Source organism: Corvus kubaryi, unplaced genomic scaffold (assembly GCF_017639235.1).
Source record: "Corvus kubaryi isolate FWS band 111438036 unplaced genomic scaffold, C.kubaryi_AGA036_p1.0 split2-37374, whole genome shotgun sequence".
NCBI classification, from domain to species: Eukaryota; Metazoa; Chordata; class Aves; order Passeriformes; family Corvidae; genus Corvus; species Corvus kubaryi.
The window spans coordinates 202,687-224,137 of record NW_024582082.1 but is presented as its reverse complement, the minus strand read 5'-3'; the positions used below and the strand labels follow the sequence as shown (position 1 = coordinate 224,137).

General features: G+C 41.5%; 1 protein-coding gene across 9 annotated transcripts in view; it reads right to left on the bottom strand.

Annotated features, from left to right (window-relative positions):
• The window catches only part of LOC121658109 (transcription factor COE1), a 270,763-nt gene that overhangs the window by 59,244 nt on the left and 190,068 nt on the right, over nt 1-21,451 (bottom strand). For 5 of the 9 annotated variants that reach the window (XM_042014571.1, XM_042014573.1, XM_042014575.1 and 2 more), the window contains exons 9-10: nt 10,259-10,392; nt 2,486-2,612 (exon numbers count right to left, since the gene is read on the bottom strand). In XM_042014571.1, the coding sequence (XP_041870505.1) occupies nt 2,486-2,612; nt 10,259-10,392 (261 nt within the window). The remainder of the gene's footprint in view (nt 1-2,485; nt 2,613-10,258; nt 10,393-21,451) is intronic. The other 4 variants (XM_042014572.1, XM_042014574.1, XM_042014576.1 and 1 more) reach the window with 1 other exon arrangement.

Here is a 21,451-nt window from a genome sequence, read left to right as displayed (position 1 = left end):
GGAAAAAAAAATAGTGCTATGTGGGAGTTAAAACAAGTTCTCATGGGAAAAATGAATGACAAGAAATTCTAGCTTTAAAAGAAACAGCTAATCTGCTAGTTTGATTGTTCTTCAAAACTTACAATGAACCAATAATCCTAATTAAAACCACTTGGCCTAGTTCTCTAAAGCATCATAGCTTTTTCTATGCTTCGTTTGTACACACCATAGACTATTAGTTTTTTTCTAGTGCTCACTAACAAAGTGCTGACTTTGTTGGGATGGCTGAGCTAATTTCGTGAACTCAGTGTGAAACCTTAGCTAAACAAAATTGTGGTAATTTTCCTTAATTTGTAAAAGTGATTGGAGTGCAAACAAAATTTTCCTCTTGGGTCAATCCTATAATTTTCAATTAACTAAAACTAATCGGCAGGCGTGTACTGAACCTGCATTTTGTTTAAAGGGCTGGAAGGCACTTCTGAAGGTCAGGATGCATTAACTGTTTTTATCTTAGTTTCATTTAGTCCTTTTTAAAAAGCTACATTTAAGTTCAGGCTGGCTCTAAAAGGAAAATGCAAATTGTGTGAGGTAGGATTTCAGTCACAACAGCTTTACTGTATCTATTGTAACTCTGTAAGTAACTGCATAAATGAGAGAATTGTCCATGGACTGGCTCACCTTTGATTTTATAATTTTTTATCATTATTATTTAGTACTTCATAACTTCCATTTATTGAATGAAAAATACTGTGTTTTAAACACCAACCTGAAAATGCATACATGGAAACACTCACCCTACTGGGACACTTTATTTCCACATTCAGCCATCTGCTTCTGGGCAGACAAGCTAAATTGCTGCCCTCCTTTTTACTGGAAAAGCTAATTAATGATGATCTGAAAAGCAACCCCAAAATGGGTTCAAGCCATTTTTACACTTAAAGAAGTCATCAAAAATTTCTTTGCAAAGTTAAGGAGAGCAGGTTTCCCCCTTTTTTCTTCCTTCCACATTCACACCTGCCATTTCACCAGCCCCAGGGGCAGCCACCCCAGTGAGGTGACAACAAGCAGGACAGCACAACTTCCTGCAAGAAAGAGAGGAGGGAAAGGATTCATCTCAAACAGTCTAAAGCTCTGGGCAACCCACTCCAGTGATGGTTCACACCATCAATTTGCACTAGCCATCAATCTGACCTTTGCTTTTCCTTTTGTTCCAACACATTCAAACTCTAAATAACTTTTCTGATATGGTGAGTTATCATCCAGTATATGGACTTCCCACACATTGCTGAAATCATAATGCTCACAAATAAACACACAAAGCCTCCACAAGTGCCTGCTGCTCGGCCAGCAGGGCAACATGTGAACATTGTAAGAGCCAGTGTAAAGAAACCCAGTGCATAATCCCAACTGGGAGAGAGGGTATTTGAAAAAAAAAAAAAAAAAGAAAGCTTTATAAGGCACCTTTGTTCAACTTCCTTAGTGTTAACAAAATTCAAATAAGAGCTTTCCTGCCCAGCTGGAGCACAGAATTCTCTCCTCTGCCTCAAGTCCCTGGGTGTACATTGAGAGCTGGAGCAATGTATGTGCCCAGTGGAATTCAGAATGCCTCAGTCACAAGTATTTATGATATATCTTAAAGTTCCAGGGGCAATCAAGGATGAGGAAATGAATTGCACTGGGTTGTGCTGAACCACAGTTCAGGCAAACAGTTCCAGCATAGTCCTGGCTGTAGATGTGAACAAGTGCATTAAAAGCACATCAAAACCAGGGCAAAGTTGTTAATTCCTGCAGCACACACACATTCCAAGGAATCAATGACACACATCCCTTCTAAAAAGTTAAGCTGCTACTTGATTTATTTCCCAGGCCATTCTTATAACTACTGAGAATGGTTTGACACTGACAGCACCTGCAAAGTCCCAGTGTGGTTTTTTTGTTAGTAATTCTTGAGGCCAAATCACTCTACTTAGTGGTCTCCAGTGTGGAGACCCCCCCAAAGCACCTGCAAGTCGCTGTGTCTGCAGCACTGGCTGGGCTGAGAGCTACTTGGGCTCCCTGGAAGTCAGAGAAAAGTGAGTTATGGTGAGATGGGCTGGCAAACAGGCTGCTGCTTTGAACCCTTGCAAGACTTGCTGGAGAACTGAGACGGAGATGTTTAGCAGGATCCTTCTCGGGGCAGCTTTGTGTGTCTGGCTCCTTGTGCTTGCACTCTTCCCCTGTTTGTTTAAGTACTGCAGTATCTGTTTCCCTCCTTCCTCTCCCCTCCTGGGTAAAGAGATGTCCCATTGTGAGATCAACCAGCCAAACAAAAATCCCACACTGGTGTTTTCAGATTCATCCCTACAGTTACCCAGTTCTGACTCCAACCTCAAACTGGTCCCTTCACTGACATCCTCAGCCAAAACAATAAGATACAGCACAGCTTTTAATGACGAAAGCAGAAGCCTTAATAAGTGTGATGTATTGCCTGCCCTATTTCTCCTCCTTTCATCTAAAGCATCCATACCTGTGTAAATGAATCTTCCAGGCGTTCCCTTGCAAAACTGCTTAGACTTGTAAGACAATGTAACTTCTACAACCCCTGGGATATGTCGGGGAGGCGTCTGTACACGGATGGCATGCGGAGTAATCAGCTAGAGAAAACATTGGGAAGGGAGAAGAAAGAGAAAAAAAGCACTGTTAGATGCTGAACACTTCTTTAATAACACTTTCCTCTCAGATCACAGTAAACAAGCTTTGAAACATGTAATTAACCTGTCAGTGTTTGAATACAATCTTGATGTAACCCACACAAAAGCCAGTGACTACAATATTTACAAGCATTCTTGTAACAACATTATTCCTGTTTTCATACATGGCAGGCAATCGCTTCCTTGTGCAAGCATCAGCCCTGGTTTAAGGCAATAACTCCAGCTTACAGCAGCAGGATTCCCACGTTTGCTTGGATAAATTCTGGGGTCATGACAGTGTCCAACACAACAGATTCATAAATGACACGTGGTCACACGTGTGAACATGGCACAGCACAAGCCCAGGGTTTTAAATACTCTAGTCCCCACCTGATATCTGTACGTTGGAAAAGCACCCCGTGCTGCTGCTTTAATTTTCTTTTCATTTTGTGGAGGTCTAACTGATTCCTGTGGAAATGCAAAGCTTGGCTTCTAAAGGATGCTGGATCTTTCCTTGAAAATTATGAGAGCACTCAAAAAAGATGTAGCAAATAAAACCATCTAACCATCACTTCCAGTCTGCTTTCACTGCAATGACTGACACATGTCTGAGAGGGCTTCTTCAGGTGCAGATTTACACAGAAGTAAGTAGATAAACTTAACTTTCTTTTTATTTTGGCTGGGGATTCTGATCCTCTTGGGACAAAGGTTGGGGTGGGTCAGTGCTGCACTTTCCAGGCTCTAGACCATTTTTGCTCTTTCAGGATTCTGGACTGAATTTAAAATGTGGTCCCTGAAATTATTAGCAGAGCCATCTAGGAGTTCACTAATTCATAGCAGATTATCTCAAATCTCTGCTGCTCTCAGAAACTACAGCATTGTCCTCCCCATCACCAAAATGTCCTCTTCTCACTCGCGCTCCCTCAGAAAAAAACAGTAAAAAGAGGTCCATAGAAAAGGTGACATGATTGTGTCCAACAACCAAGATACTGCTCTGGCACATGGATAATCCTTCTCTGGCTGTGGCACATTAACACACCTCTAGAGAGGCAAATAAAACCAAGACCATAACCTGGCTTGACAGTGAGCAAAGCGTGAGCACCCCATGCAGACAACTGCTCTATGCTCTTGGTTAAATCATGTCCTGGATTGAGGAATAAATTTCAACAGATTTTTTTATATAATAAAAAGCTTATTTTATTCTTATTTTTACTAGGAACCAAATGTTTCAGCATTGTAGTAAGGTCCTAGCAAAAAAACCCAGACTTTCATCCAATTCTTTGTTTAGGGCACAGGACTAAAAAAAGAGCACAGAAGGAGAGTAATATCTGTCTGAGAGCCATCTGTGCTACAGAGGAAAATGGCACACACAGTAGGGAGCTCTCCATATTTAAAATAAGAAAATTAATATTAAATCAAGTTGAACGTTAAAACCAAAACTACCAGCATCAACTGCTCCAAAAGCTATTCAGATCCACAGAAGTCAGAAGCCACATGTCATTTTAGAAATTATCATGTAGGGGTTGATATCTTTTTGTTTGGGAGCTCCAAAAGTATGTTTTCAGGCTCTGCTTTGGAATCGTGTGGTTTAGAAACTTACTTTGAAAAGAAACCTGCCCTTTTTTCTAAATTGCTCACTCTATCAATTGGAAAAAAAAAATTAACAGGAGTAAAACAAAACCCAAAACCAAACCCCAAACTTCCAAGGAATGCTTTTACTTAAAACGAGTTGTCTTACAATTGAGCTGACCAAAGCCTAAAAGTCCAGGCCAATTCTCTGCACACCCTCAAAAGGCAGCAGAGGCCGAAGGCAGTGCCAAGCAGCAATTGATTTCTAGTGCTTCAGACACTTCTCACATTGGGATGAGCCACTCTCTGGAAGCTTTGACCCTTCCCCACTGAACCAACACAACAAGTTTAGACTACTTGCTCAACTGTAGGCAGCCAAACATAACTGAGATAAATCCCATCCTCGAGTGGTTCTGGTTAACTGGGTGAAATGGCAAGATGAGAAAAAAATTATGATATTTTTGGGAGAAAATATTTGTAAAAACAGCCAAGGATTTTAGTAGTAAAGGTTAACACGCTCATCTTACTACATCAGCATGAGCCTTGCATCCCTCACCCCCATTCTGTACAGGCAGCTTCTGGTTGGATCTTTGAATTTCCCAGCATTTACTGGTCTGTCACCACTTTAATGTTCTTTAAATATAATTTGTGGCATTTTCCAATACTCATCTTCCCTGTTTCCCAAGAAATGTCTGACCTATTTATGGTCCATTGTTACAGAGAGCTGGGGAGAGTTAAGCAAGTTTCCTGGTTTATTCTCCACAAACAGTTTGGTTTTCCTTTGTGCTCTGAAGTAAATAAGTTTAACTGTGTTTAAAACCACAAATATACAATAATGTCGCCCACACATTCCCAAAGGGTGAACATTATGTCTGAAGTCCTATGGTTTAGGACGCTCAGGATGTATTTTATTCCTCTCTTCCCTACAACTAAAGCTTGGGAGGTATACCAGGAGAATCCATGGGCCTTTTCCTTTTGCTATTTCTCTGTCACATCTGTCGTTGACCACTGGCAGGGATTCAGTGCTGAGCCAGGGGGGCCTTTGCTCAGGGTCAGCCTTCAGGTCTCCTGGCCAGCTTGGTTATGCACCAGGAGTTCCCTACATTGCTCTCATATCAGAAGATTGGCTTTAAGGGACAAGCAATGTTCCTTTGCACATCAAAACCTTCCACCTTTGGTCTCAAATTCTGGTTCTGCAGCTCTGCCAGGATCTGCACTATGGACTGGGACCAGCTCTCCAAATTGTCCAGATTGGTTTGCAATCCAAATGACCCAACTGGTGCTGCACTTGTCTGGGCATTCCAAGCCCACCCACAACAAAAGCAGATCTGCCCCTGCCTTCTATAACTCCAGGATTGTGGGATGCTTTCCTGTCAACACTGTCAGCCTGAGGCCTAATGTTGGGAACCCACTCCACCTTTCCCTGGATGTTTTTTCCTTCACACCGACATAGCCTGTACCTTCTTCAAGGCATAATCTGCCTCATCTTTATATGCAAAGCATCTGGAACAGGTCAGCTATTACCATCCAGGGATATTAAAAGTAAGGACACCACTTCTGGATGCCTCTGAGCCCTGAGTATCTGGAGACCGGTAAAGCGTTTTGGGGAAGCATCACGACATGATGACCCTGTTGTTTTTAGGCATCTGTCCTCGCCCAGTGACAAACACAAGACACTGAGGTAGATGAGCTCCCTGTGTGAACCAGCAGGGCCAGTGTGTCCTCACCTCAGCTGGGAACTCTTGGTAGATGACAGACATCAAAACAACCATACATGCCAGGAACCAAGAATTCCTAAATAGGAGTTATTTGCCCTTCTGAATAAATTTTTTAAACGTAAATCTTGAGCAAGACATTAACCTGTGATTTGGACGTGAACCCACCAGCCGAAATCCCAGATCCATCTTCCTCCTCCATTCCAGCATTTAGCAAATTGAGAAATGGAGCAGGACATGAAATTAGTAACTGGACCTTTCTCCCAAGGGGTTTTCAAGTGAATTGGCCTGATACTTAGCAACTGCATTTGCTGTTTGATGTAAATTCTTACATGTCACCTGGGACATGCAGTGGGTTGCACTAAAACCTGAATTAGGGATCTTCAGAATAGTGGGCGGTGCCTGGCCTTCAAAATCCAAAACACATTTGGGCTGAGTGTGTACAACAAGCCTCTTTCTGTGGTTTGCTAATATATTCTAGGCATTCTTGTGTGATACAGCATCATTTCACACTCTTCAGAGTGCCAGGTTACTTTCTTTTTTTAAAAGTGACATTTTATAAGGAGATGTCATTAATCTGAGTCACTAGTTTATTTTTGCATGCTTGAGCTCTGGTTTGTGGTTAGGGAAATGGTGACAATCAGTCATAAATTTGACTTTGACTCTGTGTGAAGAGGACCATTAGGACAGGAATGAAGAAAAATCCCACCAACTGAAGGTAATGACAGCTTTCAGTGAGAACAGAACCCTTAAGGTACCTATATTTTAAAAAACGACCAATAACTTTGTATGCCTCAATTCTGGGCATCCAGATGCTGTTTAATAAGCCTTGGTTTGCAAAAAGAGGGTGCCTACTCATTTTTTAAAAATGAGTCAGAGCTCCAAAATAAGCATTCAAAAACAGAGACTTCCAAAATCAATAACAAACATAAAAAGCAAAATAAAAAACTGTGTCACAGAATTTGATTCAGCAGCAGCAAAAAAAAAAAGAAGCAAAAAAACAACAAACCACCAAACCAAAAAATCACCCCCTGTTTTTGTGCTGTACAAAGGTAAAAAAAAAAAAACCCAAAAAAAAAGAAAAGGAAAAAGATGTTTGAGTGCTTCATCTTTTCTTAATATAAAAGAAAAAGTTGTTTCCAGCTGACTCTGTACAGCTGCAGGAATGTTCTTGGCAGGAAAGTGTTTGAAGAAATAGTTCATTTTAAGCAAATATGGTGGAATATTTATAAGAAACTAATTTTGTCTTCACAATCATGTATTTGCCCTGAAAGTCGACTCTGAGAGTCTCAGCACCCCAACAGGAGAGAGAAACAACCGAGGGTTCTTATCAGCAGTGGCGATTTGGAATATTTGCGACCACGCAGGGGCACAGAACCTGGGTGAAACCCCCCAAATTCCAGCTCTGTGTGTGTGTGTGCACTGCCAGCAGAGCCTGTCTGGCACACAGAATGTTTGCTGGGAGTTGTCTGAGCACATCCAGCATGTGCACCCGATAGACCAGCACTGTTTGTTTGTCGGTTACGAAAGCCCCTTGGAAAAAAAGGCATTAGATGGCCCATTCTGCTTTATTCTAAAAATACCAAGGGCTTTTAAAGTCATTTTTATAAAGTAATATGGGAGGTAAGGATTAATTGAACCTACTGGCTTAGGGTATCTGCATTTCTGCACAAAATTAATGTGACAAATTAAGTTTTTATTTAGTTCTCCCTGGCTGAGAAAGGTTGCAATTATGTTAGAGTGTTTACAGCTAAAATATATGTTTAAATAATAAATACGTGTTTCAGAAACCATTTTAAACCTCCTTTTTTTAACACAGTCAACTCCATTTCAAGCATATAAATATTTCAATTACAAAACTTGAATACATGTAAAATAAATTAAAAATATATTATTTACATTTCAAATTATTTATAACATGCTTTTTGACAGCAACAAATTCACTCTTAAAAGGAACTTTTTTTTTTTTTTGTCTTTTAACTTTACTTCTGAGCTGGGGTAGGATTTATATTTTAAATATCCATGCAGCTCAGGTATTTACGTGGATTTTGCTATAATAAAGTCTGAGTAATATAGGACCTTTACGATAATTATCTCCACAGCACCTCTCCAAAGAAGGTGACTAATCTTATTACTGTTTTAGAGAAAGGGAATTGAACTTTAAGTAGATTATACGATTTGCCCAAGGTCCCATGCAAAGTCTGTAGCAAAATGATGCTTAATTTCAATATTAGACTTCAACCCCCAAACCACCTGCAATTATAGCTGAAACTGAAGCTAGAAAAATCCAAATGAAAATGCTCTGCAAGACTCACTCTTTTTCTTTAGTCTCTGCCTATCTGGTTTTGTTTGGGATTTTCTGCAGCCCAGTTAAAACGATGTTTTCTTTGGATCCATGAAACAACAGGATGAACTTTAAAATTCGTCCAGAATTCAATGACAAAATAACTCGGCCAAGTTTGCTCATAACTGGGCCTTACTGGCAACTCAGGATGAGCCTGCTCCAGTTTTGAAATGGAGTCAAATTCAGAGGATTGACAGTTCAATTTTATACTCTATTAAAGTAAAACAAAAATATTCTTCTTGGGTACTGAAAATGCTCTAGACATTTTTAGAAATGGGAAGGCAAATGAAAGAACTTATTTTGTACTTCATAGGTGGCGCGTATGTGTAATTTGATTTATAGATCACTATTATTTAGGGATCACTCAGACAGCTCATGCATTTCTGCACTTGTTTACCATGTTTGTCTCCTTCTTTTAGAAAGAATGTTCTTTTCTCCTATATGATTTTTGACTGCTCTCATAGGTTATGAAATGAGAAGCAATTCTGTAAGGGAGAGACAGTGAAAGAGTTTTCCTCAACACCAGCTTGCAGCCCATTGCAGAATTCCCAGCAGCAGCAGACTGGCTTCGGTCTGGACCCCCTCTAATATTATTAATTTCATGACAAGGCCTTGCAACCATCAGCAACAATGTTTTGACCAGCACTCAGTCTCCTGACATTAGAAATTGAAAATTAATGGCTTCCACTAATAAATAGAATCAAGATTTATAATGAAAGATCCAATTCTGCAGCACCAAAATCAGAGCACTTTCCTCCCAGCCCCTTCACCTTTCCCTGTAAAACGTCTGCAGCCATAATGGCTTCAATACTAACACACAAAATGCTTACACTGGGCCCAGGGGGCACTTTCATGATCACATAAGGGCTTCAGAATAGGGCTCATTTACTATCTCTCCTTTTCTGGAATGCCCTTTCATCCACACTTGTCCTCAAGTGGAAGGATGAGAGAGAGAGAGAGAGAGAACAGTGAAGGACATTAGAGAATACTCTTCACATGGAAAAAATGCTGCCATATGTGCAGTGGAATCAGTAGGGGGAATGTGGTGGATATAAATTAGGCTACAGTGTTTATTTAATATTTACAGGATATAAGGTAAAGGAGATCCTCTCGCCATTGGAAGCGTTGCACAGATATTTCAGGGAGGCTGGGGCTTTTTTCAGTATTAAAATAATGAAAATGACAATTTCTTATTAAACCCCCAAAATGTTTTTGGAAAACCCTAAGTTCAAGATGTTCCTTTCCCTGGAGCTGCCTCCCTGTGCCAGTGGGGAACTCTGCCATGGCTTCTACAACCCTGGCCATGGCCATGGGGGCAATGCTGCCTGGGTTTTAACTTTCCACAGGTTTTTGGGGAATATCAGGCTCCATGATTAATTATGTGCTGGGAAAAGACAGGTTTTAAGGAGCTGAGAGGAATAACAACAGCAGAAAAATGGATAAGAAATAACGAAAGGGTTCCTGTGAAACTACAGGGGCGCCTGCTAGGTATGAGGAGTCTACTGTGGATACAACACGGTGCATTTGGTTGCTGCTATGAAAATGATACTTATGCTAAGTATCCAGACTTTAGGGATATGTTATTCAGAGGTGCTGAATTTCTGCAATCTCCACCTCATTGAGCTGCAGCTACCAGCAGCCAGTTTCCCTGGAAAGCAGGATCACCTAAACGCTTGTTTCCTATGGGCCCTTAGCTATTGTAGCGCTAAACGCAGAATTATTCACACAGGCATTTATCCTCCCCTTTCCTTGGAATAAAACCCACTGAGCTAAATTCTGAGCCAGCGAGAGGAGATGCAAATTCCCCTGGCTATAATGCATTCCTGCCACAGGTAAATTTGACTAATTATTTTCATAAAACTGAGTGAGGCAAGGATTCGTGTCTCAACATTTGTTGCTGATTTAGCATGTGGCACAGAGAAAGGACAGGCTGGCTGCAAGGAGACAAAGCTATTAGACATTAGCGTTCAGACAACACCTACCTCACTCCAAACCAGCATGGTGCCGAATATGACCTGTAACCCATCAAAGAAATTGTCTCCTATGATGATGACAGTGGCACCTCCTGTAGTCCATCCTTCACTTGGACTGATGGCTTTGATACATGGTGTAGCTGCTTTTCAACACACATGAAAAAGAGAAGTATTCTGCTGTTAGAACTGGATTTTAATGATAGAAGACATGAGAAAAATAAAATAAAAGCTTTCCTATCCCCCCTTACTAACACAAAGATTTCAGCAATCATGCTCTTTCTAGTACATGTGCACGACCTCAAACTCTATATTTGGAAGCATTTTTTTCCTCAATTAATTTCTGTTTGGTTTTATTATCTGCATTGAAAAAAAAAAATTTTTTTAATCCTACATGAACAAAACAAATCACAGCATGATGGGCAGAGACCAATTGGAAACCAGGACACATCCCTTTTTTTATTGTATATGAAATGTTCAAGACCTGAGTTAATAAAACAATCTCCAGTAAGCTTGCTTTATTATCCATCAGAACCCAAACTCACCAAGGAAACTCCCATAAATATTATGGAAAATATTGGCAAAATAAAAAAGGGTGTAACCCTCAGCATTTCTTTAACTATTCTGCAATCAGACCCAGGTTGTTCAGTATTAAACTATCCTGCTCTGATTAATGCTTTGGCTACTGCAAAAAAAAACCAACACCCCACAAGCAAAACCCACAGCTGCCATCCAGTCATTCCAGTTGTATTGCATCTACAGGAAAAACAAGATATGTGTGCAACACGTTTTGCCATATCCATGGAGTCTCACAGCCACTTTCTTGGCATTGTATCTACTCAGAGCCTCTGAGAGGATGTTGAAAACTCAAGTGCTGCTCAAATCTTGGACCAAGAGCTTCTGGTTTAAGACTATGTAAGCAGAAGCAGCTCAAATATTGGTGGGCTGGGGCAGTATAAACATTCACATATTGATTCTCCTCTTCTGCAGCACCTCAGAATTTAACTGTGCTGAAGCAACAGAAATAACATTACTGTAAAAATAACCTGAATTAGGCAAAAAGCCCTGGGTAACTCTCTGCTGTGGAGGCTCAGGGTGGTCACATCGGTTGACGGAAAGAAGCAACTTCACCCAAAATGCCACCAACTTTTCCTTGCTGATACAGCATCAGGTGAGAATATGGCATTAGACAACATTAGAGAACATTTTAATAAAGAAGGAACCTCAACAATTTCATTACTCATGAAAAACAGGTTCAAGGAGCAGCATAACTCCACCAGCCAACCTCGGAGTTGGAAAGAACAATTCTTTCCTGTAGATATGAACCCAGAGGGAAGAGGCTGCACTGCAAACTCAGGAAGGGCTGCCACTGCCCCCTTTCAGGGTTGCTGGCATTTGGCTGTGAACTGCTACTTGATGGAAAGGCTGATTAAGCTGTTAATTTGGTTTGTAACTTTGAGTATTTGATGATGTACTCAAGGAAGAGCACTCAGGCACTTCCTCAGGTAAGGATTTACTAGGAAGACAGGGATATTAAAGCCACCCATGTGTTAGCACCATCCAGGATAACACCCTTGCCACTCAATGGGGCAGTGTCATGAGTTACTTAATGAGGCACAGCCCCTGTCCTAAATTCTGCTAATTGCAAAGACAGAAAATTAATTCATTCACAGAAGCCTAATTCAAAATGCTCCAGACATAAAGTGCTAAAGAGACCCCATGCATCTTTATGACTCCTTAGTGAAGTTCTGGTTGGTTGGAGCTAATTGCAGGAGTCAGTGTGGCTGCTGGGAAGCTCCTTCCCCCCAGCCCCTGGGCAGGGTGGGCAGGTGGGGAGCTGGGAAGCAGGAGGGAGCTGGAAAGGGAGCAGTTGAGTCACCCTCAGCAGCTCAGTTTCTGTGAGCACTGCCCCAGGCTCACACCACTGCTGGTGGCAGGCATGGATGGGGAGCAAACAGACCCCGGCCATACCTACAAAAGTTTGTCAGGCACAAACTTTTCCACTACTTAAGCTGCTGGGGATGCCAGCTCCAGGGAAAAACACAAACAGGCAGAAAAAAAAATCATTACCCTACTCCAAACTTGACAGAGCACAGCCATTAACTTTTACATGAGCTAACAAAAGAAACATCCTGACATTACCGTCACGAAAACGTAGCGCGCACACAGAAGTAACTTCAATATGTTTAATTTGGATTCAAGTTACTTGCATAAAACTGTGCATAAAAACCACTGTGATGTCCAAAAGCAAATGCTTTCCCTTCAGCCAAGCTCACAGCAACAGATTTACAGTGAAAGCAGCTTTTCAAAATTCCATCTAGCCCTTTCACAGAATCGAACTTTTTCATAAATAAAAATTAAAATCACTTCCAAATTACACCCTTTCCAGTATTCCCAGTTGATTGTGGACACAAACCCCCCACAATAAAACCCAGAGATAATCAGTTTCCCATGTGTCAGAGAACGAGCTACTTTTCTTAAAGACTACAAGCAACATTTTTTTCCTAAATACCAGTGAATAAAAACTATTTGAGACCATAAGCCATTAACAGAAAACATATGCAGGCTTTGCTGAAAGGGTTGTCAAGCACTGGAAGAGGCTGCCCAGGGAAGTGGTTGAGTCACCATCCCCGGAGGGATTTAAAAGCCATGTAGATGTGGCACTTGGGGACATGGTTTACTGGTGGGCTTGGCAGTGCTGGGTTTACAGTTGGACTCGATCTTTGAGGTTTTTTCCAACATAAATGATTCTACAATTGAAAATTATAGATTCAAGTAATCTTTACAATGAATGCAAGATACTGTTGGGCAGTTACAGCACCCCACAGAAAAGTTCTTGCTATTTATGTTCTGATGTTCTCTGTGGCCCCTACGTTGCACTCAGAGGTTCAAGGTGCTGCCCTGTGCTGCCACATGTATTTGAGTCCAATATTTTATACATGTATTTACTTCACACCAAACACGTGCCAAGTCCCATCCATGGCAGCCAGGGGGACTGAGGCAGACACTCAGGGCTCTGTGCTGAACTGGGGCTGTGAGCTCTTCACTGGGACACTCTCACCTGCAAAGCCACTGTGAGCATGTGTCATTTTATTTAAATATGTAGAAATTGTGCTGAATCAGTGCCTCATCAAAACTGCTGGCAATAGCCCAGGACATCTCCTCTGAGGATAAAAAGTCGGGACTTGGTGGTTTAATAAGCAGGGCAGGATGGTGCCCTTTGCAGGCACAGCCTGAGATGGAGTGAGAGCACTGTGCATTCCCAAAAGACTTCAGGGCATTCTTTTCCCAGGTCACAAAAACCAGAGGGACTCCCCAGCTTTCCCCACACAGCTTCTCTTGTTTTAAAGTGCAAGTGCCCATAAAGATTGGAAGGGCTGCAGGAGGTGCTGCCCAGCCAGGGAAGTGGCCCTGAAGGGCTGCATCCCAAGGAAGACGTGCTGAGGGAGGCATCCAGACTGCTACCTGTTTTTGAGGGCACAAAACATGTTTATACTATGACATATTTGCAACAACCGGTGTCATTCAGGACATTGGTCTGTCTAAAACTTTGCCCTTCCCAGGCTCTTTGCTTGGAGCACCAAGGAGGATGGAATCGGGTCCCGTTTGTAGCATCACCACAGGTAACACTGGGAGGGGGGCAAGGCAGTGACCTCAGCTCTATTTATGCCCCTGGTACAAATATCTGGCCAGCTCAGGCCCTCAGCTCTTCATACTTCTGCTCTTAATCACTTGGCAACTTTCAAAGCACTGTCTGGAAGGTGTTTACTTCTGTGCAACCCTAGGAAAACAGAGCTAGGCAGAATAATCTTTTCACTGGAGGCCTTGATTTTTCTACATTTTGTTTTGGTCAGAAGACAAACCAAAATATAGAATTTTTTTTTTTCTTTTTTTTCTTTTTTTTCAGAATGCAAATTTCCAGAATCTCTATCTGGAATTATAACACTTTTCAATACCTCCAAGAAAAACAAGATGTTTTGTTTCAAAATATTATCACTTCTCATGCCCTTCTGTAACCCCAAAGCATCATTTCTGAAATGGTGTTTTTAAAACAAATAGAAAAAAAAGTTACTTAAAATTCATCTTTTTCTGTAGAAGAAGAGTTTTTAGTCAAAATCTGAAGCTTCTCTGGTAACAAAATACAGTGAAGGACTTTAGACCGGTCCTCATCAGGGCAGTGGAGTGTCCCTGATTGATAACATGAACAGACTTTAAGTCCAGGGAAGAATTATAACAAAAGAAAGAATAATTGCTCATTCCTACATATATGAACTTTTCTGTTGTTGTTGTTGAATGAACAACGGGAAGCCAACTACAGCAAGAACCTGAAGAGTTTGGTAGCCAGCTGTCAGACAGGATTTTCACACTCTTTGGTGTGAGCATGTCACACTCGTGTTTTTTCAGAACAGTTGGGTTGAGGAAAAACCAAACATCCCCCTCCAGCTGCAGCAGGACCTTGCAGCTCCTCACTGAAGGTGATGTGGCCACATCCTCCACTGGCTCAAACAACCTAATGGTTCTGAGCCTTAATGAGCTGCTCTCCTTCTTTGCATAATATCAGGGCAAATCAGTGCCCACCTCTGACAAGTCCCATCGTGCTGCTCCTGCAGTCCAAGCTCACAGATAGAGATGTCAGAGGCAGGCACTGCAATCCCAAACTTATGGAGGCCAATGGGAATTCTGCCACTGACTTCAAAGCTAAGGTCTCTATTGATAAATGTTAAGGATTTATGAGCAAAGCCTTAATGACTCCGAGGGAAACAACGCTCTTATGAAATCTTTATCTTTTTCTCAGAGTACACATTATTAAAATCTTATCACCTCCCATACAAAGGATGGCAGGTACCAACTCCAGCAGATGGGGAGCAAAATAGGAAAAGTTTTTTGTTGTGTGCTGCATGTGTCGGTGTGTTCCTGTGTTCCCACACCTCACAGCTACTGATATACAGGGGATTTTTCTTCCCTCAAACTGTGACAATAAAATGATTACCCCGCCACAGTTTAGCATAATGGTTCAGAAATGCTCATGGCATATTGCAGAGTTAAAGTGGAAATTATTAGGTAGCTCTTCTTTGTTATAATAATGATCACTCCACAAATAAAAGCTCTTCTCCCAAAGGTACTGCAAGGCACAAAATGCTAATTCTGAAGATTATGTGTGCGCTTTTATTAAATATTACTCTGCCCTGTCTGTTTAAGGGCTTCACTGCTCTGATTGTTTTATGAGTGCCATGTTAATGTCAGCCCCATCTTGCTAGCAGCAGGCACACATTTTAGCTTTTGTATGAGAGTTGATCAAAGGCCACGTGCTGAGGGAATTGCTGAGAAAACACGGACAAGCGATAAAAATCTAACAGATTAATTGGTTTAAATTTCATTTCAGGGCGTTGAACTTTGGCTCAGGACACAAGTACTACACTACCAGTCAGGGCCTAATTACCACATTTCCAATTTGCCTCTGAACAATGCTTGGCAGGGAGAATAATAACAGTACTAATAATACTAATAACAATAATAATAATAACTAAACAACAGCATTAATGTCTCCTCTTAACTTCTTGTACACGTCTAACAACTAACTTAGTGTGCAGGCAATTGCAGTAGGAAATTCCTCTCCCCCACACCACCACCCACCTGCCTCCTGAGCATTTCTACCTGCCTCAAACAACACCTGATGACAGAAGCAATAACAGATGCCCTCAGGAGCATCTGAATTTACAGAATCAATAATCTACCAACTCCAGCTCCTCACAACCACACACTGGACATTTCATACTCTTAATTAGGGACCTGCATTTCTAAACAGAGATAGCTTTTTATCCTCCAACAGAAATGATCTGTTCCACTGATAGAAAACAGAGGCCAGAGGGAAAAAAAACATATTTACCACAAAGTTTATGGGTGGCCTTGGAATAAGGGTTAATTGAGCTTAGAGGTAAATGTTCACTGAGGTGAATTAGTGGGATGCACAGCTATCAGCAGGGCTCTGGGACTGCTCTTATTTAGCTTCTGAAATGTATTTGCTCTATGATTAATATCCAGTTTGTGCTGGTGACTGTAAGAATGACCTCGCCTGCAGTTTTTATCATGAAGTGTGGTTTCATCTTCTATTATTCCATAGATGAGGCTCTTGACAACAGTTGCTGCATCACAACAGGAGTTTAAATGATAGGGCACACGTTTTTATTTTTCTTTCTCTAAGAGTATTGTGACACGCAAGGACACTTGCATAAAGGCAGTTAAAACTGGGAATTAAGAGGAACAGGGAATTTATGTCTCATCTTAGAGGAAGTACTGAAAATATCTGGAATTTAATTTAATTTTCCCCTTTTTTTTCCCTGGGTAAAACCTAATTCCGGGCTAAATAAATAAATGAGCCACAGATTAACCCCACAGTTTATGGGTCTGATCCTGCAACCCATTAAACGCTTTCGCTAAACTACTGATTTTTCACAAATCAGTTTTAAGCACTCAAAACCATGACTTATTGAAGTTGTGATTCAACAAACCACTCAAATAGGTGATTAAAAACCCTGCTGAAGAAGTTGCAGGATAAGTAACTCGCTTTTTAAAGGTAGCTGGGTAGTGTCCTGTGAAAAGCTCCCAAGATCTGGGCAGTGGATACAGAACTGGGGCTTCCCATTTCAAAACAGCCTTGGGTCACGTGTGGACCCCCCTGTGCAGGGCAAGGCTCACCCAGCCTCACACAAGGACCAGCAGCAGCACAGCCGACACAGCAATGCCAACACCTTAGCCTCAGGATTCAGTAATAATTCTGGGATTTTTTTCCAATTTGAAAGAATGAGCCAAATAATTTTTAAGGAGTTGAGCTGGCCTGTTTCATTGAGGGGGAGATTGTTTGGGGTTTGGATGGTTTTGTTTTCCCCTAAATAATACCCTCATTCCTGAGAAGCAGGAATTGTCAATCTGCTCACTGCTCTGAGTGTGCTGAGAGGGTGAACCCCAAAAATTCTGTCTGCCCAGGGAATGGTTGTGGGCTATTGCTGGAGCTGCATCCAGCACAAGCAGCTGAAAGCAGCTGAAGTTTATGAAACCAGCCTGGATGGGGAAAAGTCCTCAGGACCAGCCCAAAGGGTTAGTCATGGACACTTCAGGGAAAGAGAATGTGGCAGAGCTTTTATATATTTTACTGGAGCATTAAATCTTCACTCTTGAGCTAAACAATGTGTTTGCTGCTTATCTCGGTGAAGTGATGATCTTCCTGCTTTCCTTTTGCGTATCAAGCCGGCTCTGTCTCCCATTCTCTGCGGACAATGAGCAGCTGCTGTGCAGGAAACAGGGTAGCAGAGGTTTCCCTCTCGAGCAGATAACTCATGCAGCTTTGTGCAACACAGGCACGAGGATGTGATGCCCTGCTCCCCCTTCCCCAGCCCTCTCCTTCACGGCACCTCGATTTTTGGGGTTAGCATATGCAAGCCTTAAAGATTACAGCACCCTGCCAAAAATGGCAACCTCCTCCCGGTCCTTCATGACATCTGCACTGGGTGAAATCACTGAACCAAAAATACACGCACCGTGCAATCCCTCCAGGTTGGGGGAAGGGAAGGGAAGGGAAGGGAAGGGAAGGGAAGGGAAGGGAAGGTTGCCTTTATTTCTGTTTTCCAGTAGTGAAATTAAAGGTCTTGGCGTTGATTTTCTGCTGAACATTTTGGATGCTCGGTTCCCATTAATGGGAAATGAAAATGTAAATTACCTGGGATAATACTCCACCTACAATCAATACTTAAACCAGTGTTTCTCTTTTATCCTGATGCCTCAGCTAGCAAAGTTACATTTCATGGAGTTCTCTCTGTTTCTCTTTTCTTAATGATTTCCAAAGCTCTCAGTTGTTGATCAGTGCCTGAAAAATGACTGCATGGAAAAAGGAGGCAATCCAGAATAATGAGAGACCTGTTACAACAAAAATCTGCTCCTTATTTTATTTACAACATTTCCATAAAATAATAATTTAGTTATCCCTGTATGATTGCAAGAAATGTATTTTCATTCATTCTCATAAACCCTTTCACATCACAGAGGAAGTTCTGGGAGTTTCTTTGCTTATTTGGGTTATTTTTTTGTTTTACTTTAGGACCTACCTCCTGCTTTCCAAAAATTAATAAAACAGTCAGAGTCCTTAATATCTCCCTGCAAGTCAGTAAAAACTTGGCCTCCAAAGAGAGGTCTGCCATCTTTGTTTGGCAAATAATAAATTCCCCAAGAAAAATGCAATGTTGCAAACCCACTTAAAATTATGTTAAATTAAGTTCAGCCTAAACATTAAAATATATATAAACAATACATGTATTATTATTCTTGAAATATATATCTGCACTCCCTCTAAATATACATATTTCAAGAAGGCTAACAACTTTATTGTGAATTTTTTGATGTGCTGCTCTGATTTTTTCATTCCTAGGAAATTTTGCACAGGCTTTAAGCTAGAATTTTTACATTCTTTTTTTTTTTCTGCAGAATTGCAGGGCTTTCATTTTAAGTCAGCATGAAGAAACTGCTGTGGGTGGCTTTGGTCAAACGTTGCTCCCTGCCTAAACTGGTGCAGCCCCTCAGCTTCAGCACTCCCTGTGCTCTTGAGCAGCTCAGGTGCACAGGGATGCACACACTGGATCAGACATCCAAGAATATTGCACAGGGCCTTTCAAATATTGGCAGCACCTCCAGCTCCACAACTGGATACATGTGCTCAGACCCCACCACCAAAGCAGCGACTGCTCTGCTACCCCAGGAATGCACAGATACATTTTGACCTCCAAGCGAGATAAATGCTTTACCATTCAGCAGGGCTTTAGCCCAAATTATTGCATCTCTATTCCTTTACTCCTTCCTCCACCCCATGGTGCCACTTGCAAAGGTGCAGGAACAGTGTGTGATAGGCAAAGGCAACAAACACCATGTAGGGGACTGAGGTGTGACACAAGGATGGGATTGTTGTATCTGAGTATGTGCTCTAAAAGTTCTGTTAATAAAACAGTGGAAAAAAAATCCTATCTGCCTGTCCCATTTCAATTTCAGTGGCTTTCCACTATCAACTTCCCTGATGAAGTTATGGAGCCCAGCTAAGTCACTATGACTATTTTAAAAACAATAGGCATGTCCAGAAAGGAGACTGCATCTGGTTAAGTGCACTCAAGTTTAAAAATAGTTGTACTGATGCAATTTCTGGGTGAGGATGGAGACAACCTTGCAAATGGAAGCCCAAAATGTGTACTATAAATCAGCCCTAAAAGTTTGTCAAAACAAACATCACTGCATAGCTTGCATACTCCAAAATATACTTAATTTAACTGACTGGTCCTTCGTGATCCGACAAAGAATTCTATATTTGCTAAATGTTAACCCTCTGCTTTATTGCTTTGCTGAACCCAACCTAACAGAAGGGCAGGTGGGTGCAATTTCCAAATTCCTGGTTTGTTTTACCACCAACCCTGGTCCTGTTTTCTCACTTTCATTTTCCATCAGTAACTTAACAAAACAGTAAATCCCTCATAGTAAATCTCCCTAGAGTCAGAACACAGGACCAGATAAAATCCTGTAAGGTGTAAGAGCATCCAGAGCACAACAGGGCTGAGCCTTGATGCTCCAGGATCCACTGGTACATTATGGCCACACCACACCACAAGGTTTAATCAGTGATATACAGAAACTATTCTAGATGAAACACAGAGTTCAATCTATGTCTAAATTCTCACTGCCAAACTAAATACTAGTATCAACTACATTTTATTACATCTTTCACTATCACAAAGGAAAAAACAGAACCCCACATCCCTCAAATTAACCCCTCCCCACTACATTACACAGCGCAACAATCAGAAATCCACCTGAGATGGATATTACAGCAAACAACGAATTTATTTTCCTGATAAAAACAAGATCCAAGTAATACTAATTTTTAGCTGGGGTCTCTTTGCTCAGCAGAATTGAGAAAGTCTGCCCACAACAGAGAGCTCGCAGTAATCGTCTTTCAGAAACAAGAACAACCCATGCAGAAACACAAAGCAGTTCTGCCAGGGACAGGGAGTGCCTGTAATCCAGTTTCTTCAAGGGAAATTCAAGTACCCTAAGAGTTCTTATTCCTCATCTGATTTCTCTCACAAATCACAGGCTCTCTAATGCAATTTTCTGGAGTCTGAGAATCATAAAGTCAAATATGAACAAGTCTGGTGGAAAATCTGTGACGCTAATCTTGGCCTACGTTGTACTTTTAACAGGCACTGAATTTGTGCACCGGATTATCCAGATGGCCATACAGGAATCATCCTGATAGGATTAAACCTTTGTGCTGAACTCTGCTCCATCTGCTCTGGGAGGTTTGCCTATCGCTATCGGAATATGAATGCTCAGCCTATGCTCAACACCACGACTGAAAGCCCCCGTGTTCCCCCCCCCCCCCCCCCACACATACATGTGCACACACAGCTCCCTGAGTGCTTAATTAGTAATGTGAGACGAAGTTACCCCCAAGTTTACCACTAAAGAAACATACTGGTTTTATTACTCGTTTGAAGAACAAAGTGCGCTATATCTAAATTCAAACAAAAGAGCATTTTTGTTGTTGTTCTGGGACTTGTTCAATTCATTGAACCATAATACTGCCATAAATTTATAGATGAAGGCATGACTAAACATAAAGCAGCAAGGCTCTTCATCTTTGAAATCTATTAGTGTATGAGGATGTATGACACAGTCGCACTTTGAAGATGTCATGGTTAAATATTTCAGATTATAAAACAGCCAGCAACAAAACACATGCGTGCACACAGCACTGGTAGCTGCTCTTTGCAGCTCAATCTAGTCACAGCCCAAGAACAAAAAAGTAATAATCACTCCCAGTAAAAGAAAAGCTTATTCCCATTAATGTTTCTTTCTGCTTTTATTATCTATTAATGACAGTCTCCTGCACTCATTGTTGCAGCCTGCCAGATGCAGCAAAGATCCATATTCATCATGTGCAAAAATTGTGCTTGGGCTGTCTCTGTGACAGGTTATGTAGAGCTGCCAACAGAGGGACCAAGGTCTGATGCACGGCCTCGGGTTTCCAGGCCCTGGGCCAAGGGGAAAGGTAGGGAATCTGGCTCTCCTGCAGGAAAAGCATCCCAGTGATCAGAAGGTTTAACTAAATTTCTGTCCTGGCCAGAAATACACTGTGAACTAATGAAGAGCTGGGATGGAAAGGGTGGATAT